Genomic DNA, 24,364 nt, shown 5'->3' on the forward strand with positions numbered 1-24,364 from the left:
CATGTTTGAACTCGGATATCCTATGGAAGTATTGTTCAATACGTAAATTTGAGACGGGCATAAAACTATCATTCTTTTGCTTCGGGAGTGTTGGAACTAACAATCAACTCATCAACAAAGTCCTCAAATAGTTTTTTTCAAGAGTGCATCACCTTGAACTCTATGTACCCCTAATTTTTTTTTTAAAAAAGTGCATCAGCTAGAACTCTTGTACCCTTTTCTTGAAGCCTATGATCAACTCATGTACAATCAATAGGTATTGAAGTAAATTATTCGTCTTCATAAACAATATCTTTTACTACTCCATAATCATTGATAAATTCATCTATATGCGTCTTCATAAACAATATCTTTTACTACTCCATAATCCTTGATAAATTCATCTATAAGGACATAAATATTTGCAAGAGATTATAATACATTCAAATGACTGACTGAATATGCTATGACAATGTCTTTTTTTTCTATTAACTTTATTTGAAAATATTAAGCCTGAAATGATATAGTATACATCATTAATTGCTTAAAAAGAATGTCTTCCATAGATCTTTTGAGTGCATTAGTTAACAAACTTTACACATCATATTTTCCTCTAGTAATTACTTACAATAATTTGATGTGCACATTTTCCATAGTCGATTTGCATTTATCTTGCACACATACCATTGAGTGCAAGTTATGTTAGCTTTTGTTTAGCATTGCAGGAAATAAACACAACATAATATGCATTGTATTAGTAAATTGTGCATTTGTCTACCTTTATTATCTACACATGTTCATAAATCTACATCAAAAAAGAAAAAAAAATTGATTACATCACATATAACTAATATATTCTTTTTGAGGATACGCAAACCAGAGGAGAATGAACAGCACAAGGAAAGACTAGATAAACAATGTCATTGATCGAGGTGGAGAAATAAGGAGAAATGGAGAAATCGAAGTTAAAAACAATCTTTTAGAGTTGTCAAATAATACCACTGTAGATGAAGAAAGCCATTTCGATTGGTAGTGATGAAACAATATAATGAAGAATAGCGGATTTCATAGGAATCACGCCAAGGAGAAAGAGGAACAGATATAATTTAGAGGATAATTATAGTAGTGCAATACTTGTTCGTAGCAAAGTGAGATATAAGTCTTTTTTCAGTTGTCAGGACTAAATGAATGAGAGATTCTCATTTGCTATTTCAAAACTCAAGCCCGAAGCTAGGAGCTTTTTTCTGCAAATGACTCCTATTAATGCATAGGCATGTGCAAAAATTAAGCGCCAAATAGAACATAAAGAGCCACCGAGAGGAGTCAAATAAACATAAAGCAACTACATCTACCGACAGAGAGCAACATTACAGATAACTTGGAAGGCTATCAAGAATAAAAGGACCTAACTTTCCGATTCTAAACAGAGTTAGAAGCTTCTTTGAAACCATTGTTCGGGCTTCTTCTGATGCCTTGTGCGGGATCCTAAATGCTTTACGAAGAGCTAAGAGCTGTGCATCAATCAGACTTTCAAGAGTATTCTCTTCCTCTATATTGCCCTCAAATTCTTTAAATGTCACATATAGTGTCTTCCGGACCTCCTTCACTAAATCCTGAAACAAAAAACACAATAGGTAGGCAAAGCAGATATCACGGCAAGAAATGTTTCAAAACAAGAAATTGTTTCTAAGAATAAAGAATTATTGATACTGATAAAGGATATGTCTAAGCAAAGCAACACTATAAATTCATATATAACTAACATACTTATCTATTAGCCAGCAACAACCAAAATTAAGTAGTAACTAATGAGGCAAATATTAACTAAAACGACATCAATAAAGTGCCACATTCAGTACGACATTTGGTTGATGGAAAGGAACCCTAGTATGGGCCCTCCTTTCCAGTATATGATGCCCTCCCTGCTAATTATAGTTTTCATCAGCTTATCAGCAATTGAAAGATACAGTAAGAACATTAGAACTTGAGAATCAACTCTAACATGTCTAATATTAGGATTCCATGTTGAACACCATTCATTCTCTATAACAAGAATGATATTGTATTTTGAAAAATAAATATATAAACAATTAACTATATAGAGTTACTATGATATAATTAGACTAATAAGTCTGACTACTTTCTGATGAAGCTATTCATTGGCATGTGAAGATGTCAACATGTGATTTTGCATAAGTAGAAATTTCATTTTTACTACCTCAATATATAAGACATCAGATTTGTTCAATTGTATCCTATTCCTTGGCATATTTTCGGTCCTTTCATGGGATTCATGTTCAGATCTTTCTACTCGTACATTGACCAATCGCTCCCAATGTAGTGGTGTTTTGCGACTATTGAGAACAGCTAATAAATACTGGGCAAGCCGCTCTTCACCAACCACCGAATCTTTGACAGCCCCTGCATGCATAAAATATAAAGGTAACAGTTCAGACAAGCCATCAATAAGCTTCATTGCAATCATTGTAGATAATAGAACAGAATAGGTGGCTAGAGAGAAATTAGTAATTTAATTTATCTCATGGTTCCAGGTTTCAGTTCTGGTCCCATAAGATTTTAGAGTTCCGATCAGGTTACGCTGTCTAGGCTCTAGTCTTTAGTTTCAGTTTCAATCTTTTTTAAAATATAAAAAGAAAATCTGAAATAGAAAAGAGGAAAAGTAGGAAAATATCAGAAAAATTAAAAGGAGAATGAAAATATTGCAGATCATAAAAATACTGCTAGCTATCTTAAGCCTTAAACAATGCAGAGATGATGAATGGATTATAGGAAAGAGAGAAATATCATCACATTTGGATTCCTGAAAGAGATGAGATAGCTCATCATACATTTAGCTTCTCAAGGTTGAAAGATCAAGGAGAGTTAATTTAAGGGGTGGACTGGAGTTGACTGAAACATGGCCGGAAACAATGTGTGTGCGTATATGTAACACACGTTTTATTTTTATATTTAGATATGCATAAATATCAGAAGAAAAGATCTAGGGGCTGAAACAAGGTTCCAGTGGCCTGGGGCTTTGTTTTGCAAGAAACCCATTGTGTTGGCCCAAAACACTGAATCTTTGGCAATTCAACCACTTCTATTATGCATGCTGGCTGCAGCACAATAAATGAACTACCTGGTCTCCATTGGGTATGTGCAAATCATCTTTAATCCAATTTTTCATCAATTTACCTTCCACGGATGGGATCCTAACTTTATCTAATACTACCAATCTACCTTAACATCCTCATCTCGGTGATAGTCACCCTTCAGTATATTGTTTCCTAGTTACCCAACTTTATGATCCATAAATAATTGCAGGTCTTATATCCATTCTATAAAACTTCCCTTTCAACATTAGGGTGTATAAATATTATGCAACAAACTAGTCTACTATACACAACAATCTCATCAATCTTTGCTTACTGTTGAACTACAGACTCAAGGCAGCAGAAAATACTCATTGTTAAGTACTTCTTGTCCACCAAGTGTAATTCCTTCTCCATCTTGCTTTAATTTTCTAAAATAACATTACATATACTTCACCATAGACTTCCTTGCTTTAATTTTCTAAAATAACATTACATATACTTCACCATAGACTTCCTTATTCTAAACCTTTAGATCAAAACCAAACCTAAACCAAAATTTTAAACCTCAAGCGGAGGTAATAAGGAGATCATTGGAATAGCTCATGGTGCTAGTAGTTATGCTTTTCACTTGAGACATAAATAATCAGAAAATGCAATTAGATGAGGAGACCAAGGAGACTGATAATATAATAGTGTTTAGTATTTACTCCGCAGTGATGATAATGGTGATTCGCTATTAGTATGTGTGGAAAAAATAAATAATTTTACATTGTAGTTCTATCCTTACCATATACTTTGTGTTTTATTTATATTTAGGGTTTCACATTAATTACTACTAAAAAACATAGATGTATTTAAATATCCAAATGGCACTACTTGAAATTTAGCATTTTCAATATGTGCCAATGGGAATATATCAGATCTTGATATATATCCTGTTGTAGCATAAAAAAAAAGGAAAAAAAGAAAAAAAGAGAGGGTAATACTAGATATTTCTGACCCATTTCAAGCGAATTACATAAGGGTAAATGGTCATTCCGCCATCTCAGTTAAGCTTTATTTGCCATTTGGATGGAGCCAAAGGAATGGCATTTTTAAAAGAGATAATTGATTTCAATGGTGGTTACAACATTTTTGAATAATATAGAAGCAATTGTGATATTTGAAAAGTAATGGCAATTATATAAAAGTCCCTACTTTTAACTACTTGATAAGAAATTTGAATCAATTATAGTCAGCCAGCTATACTTAAAGATCCATGACCTTGACCATAATTGGTTATCAAACTTGTATACTTATATCATCATATACATAACACATCCAAATGATCAGGCATTGGACAAGAGAAAAAATCTAAGCATTATTTTCTTAATTATTCAACTTCCATTGATTTCTAATTGAACCAAATTATTCCACAGTTTCAGTATCTTATAATGTAAAATTGCTTCTTAAGATGGTCCATGCTACAGAGAAATAGTTTTGTCTACAGCTCTTATCCTTTTTTTTAAAAAACAGCTCTCATCCTAATAAAAGATTTTTAGAACATCAGGCCAATAAAATGATAAAGTATTACAACTAACCTGTCTTATCTGTAGAACTTCACATAAACATGAGAAGAGTCTAGAAAAATAAAAGGTCGAGATAGTGACAATTAACTAGAAACACCCTACTAACATGCCAAAAATGCAAATCCTATTATAGGGTTAAAATCTAGCTCATACACTCATATCTCATCACAGACAGAAGGGGAAGGTATGGTTCTCCTAATTAATTAGAAGTATTCAATCCCTATGGCCTAAAAATTGGTTCTTCTAGCTAAGGAACCTGAAAAGGGTAAGCACCCTTTGCTCCAACCCTTCAAGTCATAAATACAGAGAAGTGTTTTGTAATCCAACATGTCTAAAATGTGGTTCTTCTAGCTAGGGAACTCGAAAATTTGAAATGGGTAGCACCCTTGGCTCCATCCCTTCAAGTCATAAATACAGAGAAGTATTTTGTAATCCAACATACTTTCACAATTATGGCATGCCAATTCTCATACTTATTTCCTATTTGGCATCCAAGCAAATTAGATGGCGTTCAAAGTACATAAGAGAAGAAGAGGCTGAAACTAAGCCAAGACTGACGAAAAATTATTGTAAGCAGTTTGATAACCTTGTGCTGAGCCAGACTTGAACCCAGCTTGATTAATAGGTCTTATTGATTAATTTGGTCAACCTCAACCCAAGCTTAGAGAAAATAAAAAAACATGTTGATATTAAATCTTTAATCCATTTCTATTACCCTAATCTTTTAAGTGTACGAACTTTCCCACTACAATGTGAAATTCCACAGATGATCAGCTACATGATTACGGAGTCTCTTCAATACAACTGATGCTTCAGCTTCTTCTTCTTTTTTCTTTTTTTTTTTGCATGTGCATCGATTTCTTATTGTTTTGGTCCAGGAGAACGTACTTTAGATGCTTAAACTTTACAATATGGTTACTAGATCTAAAGTCCCAAACTAGGTAAATTTTTTTTTCCTTCCAATTTCACTTTAGGGCTGCAAACCAAGCTAGTCAGACCATGTAAGAACCAAAACCTACTTGATGGAACATTGTCAAAACCAAGGTTCTAAGTATCGGAATCGGGATCGGGATTAGCCATTTGAAAAAACGATACGTATCGGCCGTATCGGCGGTATTGGTAGTATCGGCTCCGGCCTGTATTTTAAAATAATTTTTAAAATACAAAAAAATTCTTAATTTTTTAGAAAAATAATAATAAGATATAAATATAAATTATTCATATATAAAGTCTAAAAACTAAAAAATATGTACTATTTTCTCAATTTCTATCTCTCCCCTTTTCTACCACTCACACTCTCTCTCTCCCACACAAATTAAAAAAAAAATTCTTACCTTCTCTCCACTAATTCTCTTTTTTATCAAACTCTCTCACTAACTCTCTCTTATTAAACTCTCTCCCACTAACTCTCTCTTATCAAACTCTCTCTCTAATTAACTATCTCTCCTACTAACTCTCTCTCTTAAAAACTCTCCCTCTCCCTCACCGACTACCACCTCTTTCCCTCTTTAACATAGTTTTTTAATTTTTGTTCTCTCCATGTTTCTCTCTCTCCTCTTCCCCTCTCTATCTTCTTCCTTCTCCCTCTTACTGCTGCAACCCACAAACTCTATCTCTTTCTCCCTCTCTCTTTTCCTCTCTTTTTCCCTCTCTTGCTCCATCTCTCTCCCTCTCTTGCTCCATCTCTCTCTTTCTCTCTCTTTCCCTCTCTTTCTCTCTTTCCCCTTTATTTCTCTCTTACCCATGCTCATCTCGGGCGGGATCGGCCGATACCCAACGCCAAGATCGAGATCGGCTACGGTCGATCCCGCCGAAACTAGGAACCAAGGTTCAAAAAATCGGAATCAAAATCGGGATTGGCCTTCCAAAAAAACGAGATGTATCGGCCGGATCAATCACCCTAATTGGATCGGATTTTTTTTAATCACATTTAATTCTAAATATTATGTAAAAATGCAAAAAAAAATTAAAAAATTCAGAAAACATGACAAAAAAATATAAAAAATAATAATTATTCATATATGAGCCTTAAAATTAAACAAAAGTACTAACTTACTCAAAAGTCAAAATCCGATGAATACCAAGTTGACTCTCGTAAATCCCTATAATCGTCATCATAATGACCATAAGTTTGAAAATAATAATGTCTATGGTCCAGTGTTCTAAAGAGTGATTGCATGATATCATTCATATCAAATAGATCTTGTTGAATTTGAGAAGGATAATAATCAATATGTGGATCTTGGGTCTAAAGATACTAAGGAGGATATTGAGGAGAATAATAACCAGCATATGGATCATATAATTGTTTCAAACAATAAATAGTTGATGAACCATAGTTCACTGGAGTTCGCTAGAGTGAGATTTGTGTCGCCGAAGTTTATTGGAGCTAAATCTTTCCATTAGAAAGTGAGAGCGAAAATAAAAATAGAAAGGAGTGAAAAAGAGAGAGAGTGAGAAGAAAAGAGTAATGAGAGAGGGAAAGAGCTTGGGGACATCAATAATTGATGTCTCTAGGTCGGATCCATAATGGATCTGGCCAGTTTGATCAAAACCGACCAATCCCGATCCGGATCGGCCGATCCGAATTGGGTTGGTTGATCCTAGCCAATTCCAGCCATTTAACTGACCTCTATCGATAAGGTTGAAGCTTAACATAGACCCAATCCCAAACCACAAAAGACCTCTCTTGGTGCTTTTGATCATACACTTGCTTAATTCTATTTTAGGCAGTGAGTAGGTGCAACTTGAGTCTTCTTAGTACTTCGGTTCGGTCGACTCCAGTCGATGGAAGATATGTCTGCAATGTAGGCAGCAATCGACAATAGATGGCCTTAACAATGTTATGCCAATGGCCGAGTGGTTTGCCGAGCATCACAAATATTGCTCCGAGCAATAGTTTAGCACCGTGGATGCCGTCCATTTGCGGGTGATAGGCTGAACTCATGCGAAAGTGCATCTCTTATAGAGTAAAGAATTCCTACCAAAATTGACTAACAAAGATTGGATCACGGTCAACAACAATCGATTTTGGCATACCATGCAATTTGGCCACGTTGCGCATATGTCTCTGCAACTTTCTTTGTCGTGTAGGAATATGCTAATACCAAGAAGTGTGCATATTTGTTGAGGTGGTCTACCACTACCATGGTCACCATATGACCTTTGACCATAGGTAGACCATCAATAAAGTCTGGCGACGTCTTCCTAAATTCGCCCAGGGATTGTGATGTACGATAAACTCCTTGATCATAGTGATACAATTCGAACTTCGCTGATGTCGTCTTGAGCATGGGTACACTTTAGGGGTGTCTTTATTTCTTGTTTTAGTGTTTAATTCTTAAAAAAATAAGTTTTCTGTATGTCGCGTTCGAACGCGGGTGGAGTGCGTTCGAACGCGCTTGTGAACACCTGCATCAAATTCGCACATCCAGAGAGTGCGAAATGTGCGTTCGAATACCGCGTTCCAACGCGCTTGTGAACGCCTGCATTGCGTTCTCAAATCCAGAGAAGTGCGAAATATGTGCGTTCGAACGCAATCAGCGAAAATATACTATTTAAGGTTAATAATTGCTATTTTTGAATTGTTTAGTTAGCCTCTAAAGGTGTGGATAGGCAACTATAGAATTATTATTGAGGAATTGAGTTTTTGCCTTGTCTCCTTCGTTTTCTTCTCTCCCATTCTCTCGATCCCCGACGACGCCGCTTCTAACCTCCCTCAACCGACCAATCACCCTAGTCCTTTAGGGGCGACCCACTCCTCCCCCTTCTTCGAATCTATCCAACATTTGCCATAACCCTTCCACCACCACTTATTCACCAGTGTCACCCCATTAACGCCGATCCACCACCGACCACCATCATCTAAGATCTCATGCCTCCATCCACGAATCCTAAGACAGTCTTTCCGATGTTCGTCTACTAATCAGACGATATCTCGGGATCCCAATATCCGATTCGCTTAAAACTTGATTTGTTAGAAAGCTCTTTTCCGGACAACATATCAAAATCTCGCATCGATCCGACGGCGGCATCTTTCGGGATCTATTTACAAAATTCCGTGTCAAATCCTGTCCAGATCTGAAAATCGGAATAGATTGAGCCTTGGCCTAAAAGGGGAGATCGTATCACATAGATTTAAAAAGAAAAAAAATAGTAAAAGTAATCAAACTAGGAGAATCCACCAACTCGGGTGTCGGAATCTACCAACAAACACTCAATATGTGAAAACTCTTAAAATATTCATTAACCCAAAACAGATAAATATAAGCCTTTATATAGGTAATGCAAAGAAAAGCAAAATATAAAAATAGCATAATAAACAAAAATGATTAAATAGCCCTGCAAGGCTAGTCAAAACATTATTTGAGCCAAAGTGCCACAGGTGCAACTCTTTTGTAACTACGAGAGTAAACGTGATAAATATTGGTGCACACACCAACTCTCCCAAGGTAAAAGAAACTTGACCCAATCGAGTAGGAGTGTGGATGGCTCTGATAGTACTCCAAGATGTCAAGGTCAAACTATTGTAACTCCTCACGAGCAATCCACATGCAATTAGACTTTGGTCGACCTTGCTAACGAACTAGAAAACGTTCCTTCTACAGTAGATGTTATTTAATCATCTAAAATAGCTTCTATTATTTTTTGTAGTGTGGATAGAAAAGGAGAAGTGTTGGGTGGCATATCAAGAATGTCTAGTAGTAGTTGGTTTAGTGGGGATGTTTATAAGTAGTTCGTAAGCTACTAAATCTTCAATATTAAAAGTAAAACTAATGCATAATCAAAGGGAATGTCAATGACATAAGCATTAGTCCCTACACATTTCAAAACTTGGAAAGTCGGCACTATGAGCATGCAACTTCCGAACAGCTCTTGAAAGGAACCGTTCTGGTCTGACACAAATCATAACATGATTTTCGATGTTAAACTCCTTGGCACGCTTGTGCAAGTCGACATGTATTTTATATAAAAGATTACTAGCCTCAATTCGCTTAGTAATTTCTTAATGCAATTAATGAACATGGTATGCAAAAGCTTCGACAAACTCAGAGACTCTAGCATGAGATGACATAGGGCAAAAAATTTAAAATTTGCGTGCTTCAAAACCATGAACTTCAAATAGACTCATGCCTATAGACCTATTGATGAAGTTATTATATGCAAATTGAGCTATGAGAAAAATGACATCCCAGTTTCTATTATGATGGCCCACGAGACATCGTAGAAGATTTCCAAGACTACAGTTGACGACCTCAGTTTGACCATCGGTTTGGAGATGATAGGTTGTGGAGAACTTTAATTTTGTGCTAACCATGTGCCATAAGGTTTTCTAAAAATAGCTCATAAAACGGACATTGTGGTCTGATACAATAGTTTTTAGAAGACCATATAACTTTACCATATTGGAAAAATACAATTTTTGTCACATGAGAAACATCAGAGGTCTTGAGACAAGGAATGAAATGAACATCTTAGAAAAGTGATCCAAGACCACAAAGATCGAATTATGTTTTCTAAAAGTGGGTAATACTAAAATCCATACTCACGTTCTACCACGGGTGATCAGGTTTAGACAATAGAGTGTAAAATCCAATGTTCTACTTTCACTATTTTTTCCAATTGACAGTTCCTACATTGGCTAACTAATTTAATTGTCACACTTGAGACTTGGCCAATAAAATTGACGCTCAACTTCTTCAATGGTCTTATCACATTCCACCTCAAAGGCTTTGAAAAAGTCAGGAAGACGCATTACGAGTGCTATAGTCATCCTTCTCTTGATTTTTTCAAAAGTCTTACTTGCTACTTACCCCTATGAAAATCCCCTTTCTTTAGGCAAGCAATGAGAGGACATGATAGTGATAAACCCTCAAATACAGCATTGATAAAACGTCGCAGGGCCATAAAAACTATGCACATCATGGATGTTTCGTGGTTCCAGCCATCAATGATTGCTTAATCTTTTCATGGTCGGTGCATACTCCTTCAGATGTAACCACAAACCCTGGGAAGATACTTGATCCACAAGAAAAAAAAAACTTATTATTGGCATAGAGTTGAGAGGCACGAAAGGCAAGGCAGCCTTAACACATATAATCCAAGTGAAATTCCTTTGACCACTATAAATCAATATGTCATCAAAGTAGACCACAAGAAATTTGCAAATAAATAGTCAAAGCACTTGCATCATAACACGCATGAAAGTGCTTAGTGCTTAGTGTATCATAAGACCAACCATCCATATAACTTGTCTTTCATCTTAAAAACGATCTTCCACTCATCTCCAAGTCGAATTCGGATTTGATGATAACCACTTTCGAGATCAATCTTGGAGAAGATTGTAGCTCCCGCCATCATGTCTAACATGTCATTGAGTTGCGGGATGAGAAAACAATATTTGACCATTATTTTATTGACCCATAATACCATACAAAGGTTTGGATGAGGTGTGGATTTTAACACCAAGTGAGATACAATGCTAGAAGAGACAGCATTAATAAAGCTTCCACTATCGATTATCACCTTACAATCTTTAGTTCCACATTTGATGTATGTGTGAAATATTGCATTTCTTTGTCACTCATCGGTAGGGGTGAAAATGGGTCGGATTAACTCCGACCCGACCCGCTATCCGACCCAACTCGGATCGGATTCGGATAAAAAATTTCTATCCGACTCGGATCGAATTCGGATAAAAAATTTCTATCCGACTCGGATCGAATTCGGATAAAAAATTTCTATCCGACTCAGATACGAATAGAATTTTTGAATAAAATTCGGATACAAATTCGGATACGGGTCGGATATATTTTTCGGATTCGGATACGGATATTGGATATCCGTTTATCCGCATATTTTTTTAAATGAATTACAGTTTTTAGTTTGCTTATTTAAATAGTAAATATTAATATTGTTACTAATAATACTTTATATATTATTTATGGAGATTAATTTCTCTAATTTTATATATTTGACATACAAAAAAAATTATTTGTTGTAAAACTCTTAATAATTTTGTGTTAATTATATCTAAATAAAATATTATAATTATTTTCAATTCAATTAATATCCGTTTAAGATCCGATATTTTATCCGAAAATTATCCGTATCCGTTTAGTTAGGATATGGTTTTAAATTTTACTATCCGTTAAATATTCGTATCCGAATCCGTATCCGGACTAAAAATATGGATCCGGATATGGGTTGAGCATTATCCGATCCGTATCTGATCCGTTTTCACCCCTACTCATTGGTCTTCTAGGGTTGCGTCAAAACACAAGCAACGACACCAACAATATGATCTTCATAGCTACGGATGTCATCACTATCTTGCACGTCATTAGGGTCAGGCTCATAAACTCGCTCACCAAGCTCGTCTTCTCCTATAGTGTCATCATGTTCCTCAAGATAAAAAGCCTTTTGAGGGCAGTTCGAGGCTACATAACTGACATGTCTATATTTATAATATCGATGTGAGTCATTGACAGGTTAAAGGACGAAGAAGGAGAAGGTGGTTGGCCTCGAGGACAATAGGAGCAACTAGATGAAAGAGATCTAGAAGATAGATGAGAGAATTGGGAGAGAATAGGGCTCTAGAGGTTGGAGGAAGATAGAAACTTGAAAGATAGGTTTTTGACCCAAATAATCAATGCATAAACATAAGGAGCTACCTAGACATGTATTTATAGGCTAGCCCACATTCTAAAGTAATTCAAAGAGTCCTAACGCAAGAAAAGCACATAAAGGTACAAATCTAGGTCATATTCAGCCTTGGGCGTTTGAACGGGCCCCAAAGGCGCCAAACACCTCGCGTGGCCTTCTAGCCTCCAGATTTTGCATTCAAACGCCTGGTAGAGTGTTCGAACGCCATTTCCAGAGACCTCTTTTTCGTGGTGTTTTAGGTCTGTATTAGATCTTGATCAAGTTAGACTAAGACAGGCAGTAAGTAAGAGAACAGGACAAAGGAAGATCAAGGTTGAAACTGAGAGCCTATCAGATGCTGAAAATATTAAAAATCACCACTTACCAGCAGCATTCGGCCAGATTCATGTCTGCTACTGCTGTGTAAAACAGTTTTCTCTCCTTATTTGTTTTGATTCATCATGAGAAAAGCAGGAAGAGGCAAAGGACAGAGGGTTGCCAACTTTCCATGTGTAGAGGGGTGTCCTACAGAAATAGAAAGCAGTGTAACAGGAAGGTGAAGATGAGATAAAGGATGAGGATGGATTGGAGGTGGGTGATATAATTTCAGTTGCACAACTGCAGATAACATTCAAGCACGTTCAGCATCAAATGTACCAAGAAATCTACCTCGGACCAGATAATTTGGACAAGAAAATGTTAAGTAAACAAGACAAGTTGATAAACTAGAAAAGTTGAGGATAGGCAAGAATTCCCGAGGATGTAGATCCCACCCTTACGATATCATTATTATGCTTAGGGCATCTATCAAAAATGATGCAGCATTCTCTCCCATTTCTTCTTTTCAATATTATAAGACAACTAAAAGCCAAGAGTACATATAGATTTTAGAGCCAATGCATGTGCATCTGAAGAAATAACTAATGCACTCTCATCTTCACCAGAAGAAAAGCAGAAGAATATAAGTATGTATAAGTATGTACGAAAAAAATTTAAGCCAGTGACACATGAGAATCACCTAATCACAGGCACAAAGAAGCAAGCTAACTAAGGTATACCTGTCAAAGCAAGCTTTAGACCTGTCTCCATATCTGGAATGCTAGGAACCAATACACCTGGTGTATCCAGGACATATATGCTAGGATGATTTGCGATCTATTCAGAGAAAATATCAAGCTTAATTTATTATTCGTAATATATAGGAAAATGTACAGTAAGATATAGTTAACCAAAAAAAAAAGAATGAGAAAAGAAAAGGAGAACAGTGATCTTCACACTTCAGAGAAAACTTAAATTTAGTATAAAAGCATGATTGAGAACACAGTGTTTTATTGTAAAGCTCTATAGTGTAAATAGCTTTCTACATGACGTATATGAGTGAAAAAAATATTGAGATTCATATGAAATGTAAAAATTAAATCAGTCCAAAACAAGAAAAAGTGGCACAGAATGCATAATATATAATAGATAAGCATCATGTCAGAGTGCTTCTCAAGTTTCCCACCATCTTTCAAGTCCAGATAATGAGAGAATGAAACCAGTTCACAAAGCAGATATCAATCATTATTCTCAACAAAATATTGTGGAAAAAACTTCCAGAATACAAGTATATCCAATATATCAAACCTGTAAAGCATCAATGCCTCAATAAAAATAGACAATGTTGAGCATTGTCTGCAGTAAGTATTCTAATCATCGAACAATGAAATATCAGAAGTTAACATATATGTGCATGGTTGTCGCAATTGCATTCGGATCGCACGTCATACAGAAAAGATGACCAGCTGATCACTATCATCTTCAAAGGTAATGACAAAAGATGAATGGTCAAATGGAGCTTAAAAAATTGGGCCTCTGAAAAAGGAAATTACGGCTACATGGAGAGATGGTTAAAGACTAAATAGAATGGCCATAAGTTCCAAAGAAGTATTAAAAATAGAAAATTCTGTGTTCTAGTTGCACCTCTGAGTATCCCCAATTACAACTAAAAAGCCATCTCCCCGACAAACATTACATGCAGGGGGGACTACAACAATAAAATATTGGGGTTTTTTGCATGTATAATCCCCAAAAGCTCCTTTTTGCATGGATGCCCTTCTAGTTAATTTCTGATCACTATATGTTAAAATCTAAAGCATTTAATAGATGAAATAATAAAGGTGCCCTTATTTGAGAACTTTTTTTTAAAATTAAATAAAGGTATTTTTGTCCTTACTATGAAATATATTAAAATTTAAATCTTGGTTAATTTTCATGCATATCTATGCAAAAACAAAGTTTTATTCTTCCGAATTAATGGAAAGTTGCATAGATACCTATGGAGAAATGAAGTGTTGTGAGGGGTATATATATAAATATCAACTTTAGAGAGGTATATACATAAATAAGGAATTTTAGAGGGGTATAAATGAAAAAAAGAACTCTAAAATATGTTCTCCATACACAGATGTTAAAAAGGAAATCAAAGTTGTCATCCAATATTGTAAACATCATAAGCAGCAAAAAAGGGAAAACATTTTAGAAGGGCTGAAACATGAAAGCATGAAAATCTAGTAAATAAACTTTGTATCACCAACCTTATATCCTGCAATATCCTGAGTGACACCAGGCAATGGTCCCACAGTAGCTCGCTTGACCTTCTCCTGCACTGAAAGAAAAAGAGAGAAAATGTAACTGAGTATACACAAACCAGAAGCACCTGTTATTCTTTCTAAATAGAAATCCAAGCATATAATAATTGTGCAGCACATCTTACCAGGAAAACGAGAAGTTGCAATCCGATGAATGGAATTTATAAGAGCTGATTTTCCAACGTTAGGAACACCAACGACCATGACAAGAAGTGTAGGTTCTCTTGATATTACTTCCTTTAATCTCAATTCCACGAGCGCAAGGAGCTTTCATTTATAAACCAAAGAAAACTTTAACAGATGCCTTTCCATTACAAATGGAAGATACTCTAAAAAATTATTTTGAAGAAAATAAGTCTAATATCTCATTATTTAAACATTTTGTACATATGGATATTGAGTATGATCATTCATTCACATCGAATTTAGAGACACCTTTCATGGACCTAACAGCTTGCTTAATAAGTAGGATTAAAAAATTGTAAGGGCATCACTGGTTAAACCAAGCTGAAAGAGATTTGCTCCTTAGAAATTATCTGTTCGATAAATCAATATACATTACCATCCTTGTTGGAGTATATCATTATGGTATGACAAGGCTGAGAAATTTCTCTCTTTTAACATCTGTCATTTGTCAATGCTCTTTATACCATTTTATCCAAAAGGTTCTAAATTTGTTGATAGTACTAGGAATAATTTTTCATCATAAGAAAAAAGAATAAAATCAAGGTGTTAAAAAGCTGGAAGTGACTGATGTAGCTTTTTTAAGTAATCAAAACCTTCTTATAGAAGAGATAGGAGAATGGTAGCTAGATTAAACCTTTTTGATTGAAGTAAGACATTCTTGAAATATAATGTAAAAGATGATATTGCGTATGCACTTACAGTCTTAAATGTCAAGTCCATGAATCTACAATAGTCAGGAGTGAATAATAAGGAGAAAACCAGTGGAGTCTATAATTGCAACTGCATGTCAAGTGTCAACCACTAAAAAGTAACATAATGATATATCAGAAAACTATGTAAAAGATAACTATAAAAGTCTCCCCCTGCCACCCTGCCTTGGTGATGTGGATATATTTGCATCCCTGTATGTGCACATTTCCACTCCCCTCATCTTCCTACTGCCAAGTTCACTCGAGCCAACTGTTTCTCTGACCTATACTGTCCTTCCTTTTCTGCAAGTCACTTTTCCTCACCAGAAAGTAGAAGCAAAAGAATAATGCTCCTTCACTTCTCTGCTTTCTTTAAAGGCTATGGGGACATACCCTTGGTCATATACAATCCATGAAGTCTGTCATAGAAGCAAACAACTGTATGGAAGAAATGCAAGGATTGCACCACGGTCAGGCGTGCTATCTCAATGGTGCAGTCATCATACCCTCTGTAAAGTTTTACGTATATACTTTAGCAAAGAGATGCAGACCAAGCCACCTTTACTTAGTTGTTCCATTGGATGTCCCTAATTATTGAAAGAGGCAACACTTACAAGAGAAGTATACCATTGTTTACTTTCGACATGGTACTGTTAGTTTTTATTTGAACATGATAAACCCCCCACCATAAATATTGCATAATTAACACATTATTTGTTTCTAGGTCTCGAGCTCTCTCAAAGTTGCTCTAGAAGAAACAAAATTGTTAGGCAATGTACTGCATGAAGAAGTAGACAAGAGAGAGAAAGTCCACAACACCATCTCATCCCAAAGACAAGAGGGACATTATTGCAGAAGCAACCACAAACACTGCGGACCATCTGGATGTTGTTGAGATGGTTTGAAGTTTCACCTGAAACATAACACTAATGAAACTAAAGGTAAAACTCATTGACTAAGGCCAAAAATACCAAGATTTCTGGTTTTGACAATTATTTTGGATCATAATAGGCTAAAGCCATTCTATTTCGGCTTAAAATATTCATTTCTTTACCTAGGGGTCAAAACCGAAACCAACCAAAACCCAAACTTTGAACCATTAATTGAGATAGCTAGTTGGTATAGCACCTAATCAGTTCAAGCTTAAATATGCATATGATACCAGAAAACTGACCTGACTAATAGAACTTCTGCTGTGTGCATTGATTGAAAGACAATCTTGTTTGCACGAATCAAAATAATGAATCCAATGCTGCAAAATAAGAAAATAACATGCTTCTGTAAAGAATAAAAATTTAAGAGAGTATATGTTAGAGAAACACATTATAATGAGAAGAAAAGACTAAAGAACTCAAGCCAAAAGAAAAAAACTGAACAGGAAAGTTAACATGAAAATTAAGATTGATTACTTAATAATTTAATATAAGGAGGGTAAAAGCTAAATCCTACCATCCGAAACCACTTACATGCATAATATTGGGATTTGCAAGATCCTTCTTGTTTAGGGCAATTATACGTCTCTTAGAAGCCAAAGCACCTTGAAGGTCCTGATTTGCAGAGGACAAAGGAATCTGCAGGTAAGCTACATTTAGTATACACAGTATTCCACCAAAGGATCAACCAGGAGAAAAGGAAAGTATTATAACAAAATACTCAGGCATAAATAAATGCTACTCGGAGAATTCATCAGATCAAGCATTGCATTTCCCCCCAAATATCCCAGTAGATGGCAGCTGAAAAATGCAGGTTTACAGAATCCAAGAATCGAAATAAGCCTTTCCCTCGCAGCTTGCTAAATGAACAAATATAGGATGGCTGTCTGAATATATAAATATTCTAAGATCTAACAAAATGGTCCTAGACTTCAACAAATTTATCTCTTGATTCTCTTCTTGAAAGTTCTCAATAGGAAGATGAAAATATTTAGAAGGATAAAGAGATAATAAAGAGATAATAAAGAGGATAAAACATCATGGACGAGACAGCATCTTGCCAACAAGGCTCATGCTTTACAACACAGCCTCTCATGCATTGCATAACTCCCAATTTGGAGGAATTAGCTGTTGCTGAAAAAGAGTTCCAGAGACGTAGACAGAGAGGCTAGAGAATAGAGAGAGTGAAAGAGTATAAAGCGAATAATGGCCAGTGCCATTTACATCAAAGGAGGATATCACGCTTCTCATAGTGCAACCTAGGCAACACTTGATTATTAGGCAAACTGCTCTAGTTAAAACAATTAAATACTAGGCAGTTTTGGGCCAGAAACCCTACAATGCCAAAGGATTTTGATGTGGATATCACCAACATATCATATTGGTGTGTCTATCAGCACAGGAAGAACTGACAACTGGTGATCTCCCCAGCAGAGATTTGGTTGAGTTATTTTTCTTTTATTATGTATTTGTTCATTTCTAGTGTTAGGATTGTATTCAGTTATTTCTGGTATTTAGAGTTGTATTTGCTTATTTCTGGTATTTAGAGTTATATTTGCTTTTTACAGTTACTTAAGGTGCTGTTTGCATATCATAATTGTAAGATCTATATAAACACCCACTTTTTTTTCAGTTAGGATTAATGAAGAATTTTGAGATTTGCCTCCGTCGAGTTTCACATGTGAAACCCTAATTTGATTGTGGAGGTGTGAAAACCCTACCTCTCTTTATTCCTTTCCATCCACCATCTCCTTAGAACCCTAACGATCCCTATTATTTCACTCCATTTTTTTTATTAGAGCAATGGTATTTTAGGATTCAAATCTTCCCAAAACCTCTCCCGGGTGCCCATCTCCGTGTTGCCATTTTTCTTTTTTCTCATCTTCTTCACTTCCCATCGATCATCGTCGCACTGTTACTCCATCTTCATGTCACGAGCAACATCATCTTCACCCTGTCAAGAACACCACTCAAGTTCTATTTCTAATTTTTTATCAATTCCTGCTGTCCCTATATTTGTTAGAGAGAGATGTTAGAAGTTTTCATGAGCTTGCTGCCTTCTTCCCTTCGACCATCAATTAATCAGAGGTTTTAGCACCATCATGACCTCAATAACCGATCGCCATAGGAAGAGTGAGTTTGAATAGTCAAAAGTCGCTACCAAAGCTTTCATCGAAATCAAATAAAAAATAGTGGAAGCTCCTGTCATTCACCTACCCAACTTTTCTAAGATTTTTGAGGTTGCATGTGATATTTCAAGTATTCGTATAGGTAGAGTCCTAAGCGACGAAGGTCATTAGGTTGCCTACTCTAGTGAGAAACTGAATGAAACTAGGCAGTGATACAATACTATTCCTATGCGGTGGTTTAGTCTCTTCGCCATTAAAGGCATTACTTGCTCCCAAAAGAGTTTTTTTTTTTTTTTTTTTTTTTTTACCATGAGGATGGGTTAAGTTTCTCCAAGATTATACGCACACTCTTCGACCTAAATCTGGAGCTAAAAACTAAGCTGCCAATGCACTTAGTCATTGCATGACCCTTCTCTCAAAGATGATTGTGAAGATAACACTAGGGGTGTAATCAAGCCGAGCTTGATCGAGCCTGGCTCTGAGCAAGCTTGATTGAAATTAATTTTGAGACTATATTTGTGATCAAGCTTGAATTGAAATCATTTCAATTCGAGCCAATTTCAAGCTAATTTCAAGCTTAAGTTGAGCTTGAGCCTAAACGAGCCAATCAATAAACAAGTTCAAACATTAATCAATTCAAGCCAAATTTTGAGCCTGATCAAGCATGAATTAAATTAAGCTTGATTTAGGCTTAAATCAAGCTTAAAATAAGGCCTAATTCAAAAATATAAACTAACATAATCAAAATTTAGAACTAAACTCTATAAAATCAGAATACATACTAGTAATCCGCTTACGTAAATCTTAGAATATAATAAAAGTATAGTATAGTATAGAAAATATTACTCATATTATATATATATATATATATATATATATATATAATTATTATTTTGAGCTTTATCGAGCCTTATCGAGCTTATTTGATCGAGCCGGCTCATGATCAAGCTTGGCTTGAATATTTTCAAGCCTATTTTGAAGATCAAACTCGGTTCAACTCATTTTCCACCCAAGCTTAATCAAGCACTATCGAGCCGAGCTCGAGTCGGATCTATTATTTTAACAGCCCTAGGTAACAAGTTTTTATTATGCATTTATTCATTTATGATGTTAAGGTTGTATTTACTTATTTTGGTGTTTAGGGTTTTTTTTTTTTTTTTTTTTTTTGCAATTGTTTAGGATGCTATTTCCTTATTGTCATTGTAAAATTTATATATAGACCCACTTTTTTCTCGGTTAGTGTTAATGAAGAATTTTGAGATATGCTTCTATCATGAGTTTTGGGTGTGAAACCCTAATTTGGGTGTATACATGTGAAACCCTACCTCTCTTTATTCCTTTTCAACCACCATCTTCCCTGAAATCATAACAATCCCCACTGTTTCACGTCCTATTTTAGTCAATATTAAGGGCATGCTAGGTTTTTGCAATACCACTTGACAATATTCCATAGAATTCCTTGGAGTAAACTATACATATCAAGAAGCAAAGAATGTGCTACCCGGAACTTAAATCTTACAATAAAATTCAGGTCATAAATCTGAAAAAAGTAAAAGATGTATTATAGCCTTTTGTTCTATCTAATCACTTCTTTTAGGTTAGCCACTTTATATCTTGTTTAATAAATGTTAGCAATAATATATTTCTTATATATACCCTCCTATTCAATCAAATATTTAGTTCTGTTAGTAAAAAAATATTAATATTTGATTAATGTGCTCCCTACTTCACCTCTTTCCCATCTCATCTTTTTAGTACTTATTTTGTTCACTTCTCTCAATTGAGTCAATTCATTTATTAATTTTAGCTTCCATTTATACAATTTTCTCATTTTTATGTCATCCTTAGCGTGAAAAGTATATCAATCCAACAACTAAGATTTGTATCGAAAAAAGATAAGTTAAGCAATTCCTCAAGAATCAACCAAATTCTTATAGCTTGAAGATAATTTCCATCCAACTGAAATAATTTTAATGACAATTAGAAGAGCAAATATCAAATATAGCTGATCCTGGGTCTCACTGACAGAAGAAAGAAGCAAAGTTGGACGGAAAAGATGGGATGTGTCATGCGATCCCCAAGAAACTGCTCCACCACATTCATAAGAGATCATGGGTGCCTATGTCCCAAATAGAGGCAGACCCATTTCTGACCAATTTATCTGCCTATCATAGCGACTGAACGGCTGCCCCCCCGTCTTATGAAGTTTTTGTCCTTCGTGAGTGTTGGTATCAATCCAACTAGTGACAAGTACCTGGCCATATCAATAGATAGGCGCCTCAAATTTTTCCTTAGACCAATGACTATCTTATTCCTCATTTGATGATAACAGACAAAGATTCATCACAATACTCATGCCAATGCCCACTCGGACATTGGGTCAGACTTCATTAAACAAAGATATCATGGTAACAGTTTTGAAAGAATAAGATTTTCCTTTTTCTAAAGGAAATGGGCTTCCTACTAGATGAAGATGAACCTCTAAATTTGTAATATCTTTCTCCTTCATTCGACTATTCCATGTCTAAGAAAATGATTGAAAGTATAGCTCATGAATTGCATATTACCTTAAACTGTGACTGCTGCAGATTGAACCTCTTTGCATGATTTTGCCTTAAACCAAGAGACATCTAAGAATTTCTAGAGGTTGAAGTTGATTGTTACATAGAATTCAAAGGTGAAATTCCTTGCATTCTCATTCAGGATGAGAGATCATGTTCAAACTATTCAACCAAGTTGAAGGAAGTAGATTATGCAATAATGATCCTCAACCAAAAAATTGATCATGAAAGCACCACATCTTAGATGTCAAAATCAATAGCTCAAAGATGAGCCCATACAAGAGATGTGCATCGATGTCCTCTAGGCCATTGTACTCACTAGATAGAAGAATCAAATGATGTTAAATTTCAAAAACAGAGAAGTTACTTTTTGTCCTAAGCAACTAGACTTCATTTTGCCTTGATAACAAATTTACCTAAATGATTAAGTAAATCCCATCTTTTCCTTCATCAACATCATTTATATAGAGAGAGCAACTTCCGAACGGTTGCTCCATATTTTGGCCAAGAAAATGAAAGAGATTACACAAATCAAAAGTTGCTATCCAACTCCTTCCACATCATTTAGATACACAAAAACTTTTAAAGGTTTCTCACACAATGCATCAGAATAAATGATCTATATTATCTATCTACCAACTAGCTTAATATATATCCTTGCAAGAATCTTGCCAAGTTTTTCTTTCCCTAAGTTCCAAATTTTTTGGACTGCTGCCACTAGATAGATGCTCAATTAAAAAAATCTGTCAAAATCATGATGAAGCCTTCCCAAATTTCCAATTGTGCTCTAGCAGACCTTGTATATCCACTATCAAGCTAAGATGATTATGACGACAAGAACATCAGGATATAAAGTATTCTAAATGGACATACGGTTTACATTGGATCTAACAAGTAGGAATACTCAGAACTGTTTCCATCATTGAGTTTCCATTCATCTTGACACGTCACCAGGGTCTAGGAAAGGTCCAATATTTCCAGGTGAAATATGACCAACTAGTTTATGAAAACTTCTATCATAGAGCATTCTTTATAGAGTCCTATTAAAAGTAAAATCTTCAGCCTTTTTGATGGTTTAGTGAATGGAAGTTTGATCATTCCTCTCTTTCCCTTTCTTCTCAATTTTTTCAAGTTGCCATTCAATTTCCACCAAAAGACTTACCCTCCTCTCTTTCATCAATCAGCTATTCATATGATCTAATTATTTAACTCAAAATATCAACTCAACGTAGCATCACAGTTCTCCAAAGTTACATCAGACCATGTCCCAAAGAGATGGAACTAGGATTATCAGACTTTAACATCAAATAGCGACTGTAGTTTCTAATGTCTGGTCAGCCAATTTCCACATAGAACCAACTCAACTTATTAGGTTAAGAAGAATATTTTGGAGAAAAAAGGAAGATAGTTAACATGCAGAATCTTATTAAATTATTTGGTTCACTTACAGAGCTTAAGCCCATTTTTGGAGAGGTTGTTTCCGTAGATCAAACCTACAACCACTTTGGAGAAAAGAGGCAAGTCTTACTGTCATACTAACTGATGCCCAACTTGGAGTTGTTTTCATTGACAACCTGCTCAAATGGTTCAAGATAATGTGCTTTATGGACTCTCTCTCTCTCCCTTCAAGGCTTAGCTCCAAGCCATCACTAAGGCCAACCATGCCATGTTTTGGCTGAGCACGTGCACCAGGTAGCTGGCCGTCTCAACCGTATAAGGAACTCTACAGCGATTAGAATAATGGAAGATACAGCTTAACGTGAAAAAGAACGTCTTCACTTCTAAGAGTCTTATGATCGAGCAACTGATAGGCTATTCTACAGTTATCAAACAAGAGTCAAATTGAACTACTACAAAAAAATTAGACTATTTTGAAAGGAGAAAAAGGAGGAGAGAAATGGCAGAGAGGCTCACTCGAGCATCACGGACTTCGATGACTAGGTCGGCTAGCTTGAGGCGGTCGCGGATAGCGCGAGTGGCGGCTGCCATGTGACCTGGGAACCAGTTCACGACCCCACCCCCGGCGTTGAAGCCCATCTCGGCGATCCACTTCCCTGCCCTTGCCGAACCACCCATCGCGGCCGGCCAAACCTTTTTTCTTCCCTCCCGGGAAGGGTCAGTCGCGAGTCTGTTGCGATCTGAAATCGAAGGAACAGTGGAGAAGAATCGAATTGGTGAATCGCACTCGATTTCACGACGATTAGCCTGATAGAAATGGATTGAGAGGTGGCATGCCCCTTCTCCAAGCTAAGAGAGGTAGCTCTTCAGTAATTTATGAGAAATTTCAATACAGGTTGAATTGGGGATTCCGATATTTTTACCGAGATCTCCTTCTCTCTCCTACGATGATCGGAAAACGGATCCTAACAGCCAGCACTTGCTCGGCACGAGTTGACTTAAGGACAATTGGGAACAACCATAATACACTACCGAAATATAAAAATTAATTCCTCGTATCGCTGATACGGGGTTTATTTGCAAAACTATCATCTTAATCAATTTGCCCTAGTTGTAATACAATTTGTAGTCGAACTGGAGCAACTTAGAGAGCCATTTTGATATGAACCAGCTCTACAGTATGTAATTCCTTTGCTTATGGGTTGTAGCAATTTTTAGCTTGTTTGCTAAAGAATAAGATTCTGCAATGGTCAAGAGCTCATGACTCGGGTTTGGGCATTTGAACACATCATAGGGCTATTCAAATGCCCGACAATAAGGCCATGCTTGGTGTGTTTATTTTCTAGTTTTTTGCTTATGTAATTAGTTGGACTCGAACATATTTGAACCAACTAACCAAGTCAAGTCAAGTCAAGTTAGAGAGCCACTTGAAAATAGATGTGGTGTGCACTTGAATAGTCACTTTTAAATCAATCGACTCTTCTCCTTTGTCTCTTCTCTCCTTCTTGCTCTCTTCTCATTCAAACTAGCCGACCACCATTGTTGGCCAACTC

The 24,364-nt window shown here is 35.8% G+C and overlaps 1 protein-coding gene across 1 annotated transcript; it reads right to left on the reverse strand.

The window, feature by feature from the left end:
* Positions 1-808: 808 nt before the first annotated feature.
* On the reverse strand, positions 809-23,805 carry LOC140758082 (short integuments 2, mitochondrial). Its single transcript, XM_073094107.1, has 8 exons — positions 23,328-23,805; positions 17,258-17,362; positions 16,966-17,043; positions 15,042-15,183; positions 14,863-14,933; positions 13,345-13,441; positions 2,198-2,400; positions 809-1,592 (listed from the first exon to the last, which is right to left on the reverse strand). Exons 1-8 carry the CDS (start codon positions 23,487-23,489, stop codon positions 1,347-1,349), a joined length of 1,104 nt encoding a protein of 367 aa, XP_072950208.1. The 5' UTR covers positions 23,490-23,805; the 3' UTR covers positions 809-1,346.
* Between the last annotated feature and the right edge of the window lie 559 nt (positions 23,806-24,364).

The sequence above is a fragment of the Typha angustifolia genome, chromosome 3 (assembly GCF_048772165.1).
Source record: "Typha angustifolia cultivar Huaian chromosome 3, ASM4877216v1, whole genome shotgun sequence".
In the NCBI taxonomy this organism is placed as follows: Eukaryota; Viridiplantae; Streptophyta; class Magnoliopsida; order Poales; family Typhaceae; genus Typha; species Typha angustifolia.

What these genes read in the sequence shown, in the direction of transcription:
- LOC140758082 (XM_073094107.1), bottom strand. Translation starts at nt 23,489, where the DNA reads ATGGGTGGTTCGGCAAGGGCAGGGAAGTGGATCGCCGAGATGGGCTTC. An exon ending in CAAATCCCAATATTATGCAT is followed by an intron (nt 17,044 to 17,257) that starts GTAAGTGGTTTC and finishes CTTATTTTGCAG; the next exon opens with CATTGGATTCATTATTTTGA. An exon ending in TCTAAAGCTTGCTTTGACAG is followed by an intron (nt 2,401 to 13,344) that starts GTATACCTTAGT and finishes TTATGCATGCAG; the next exon opens with GGGCTGTCAAAGATTCGGTG.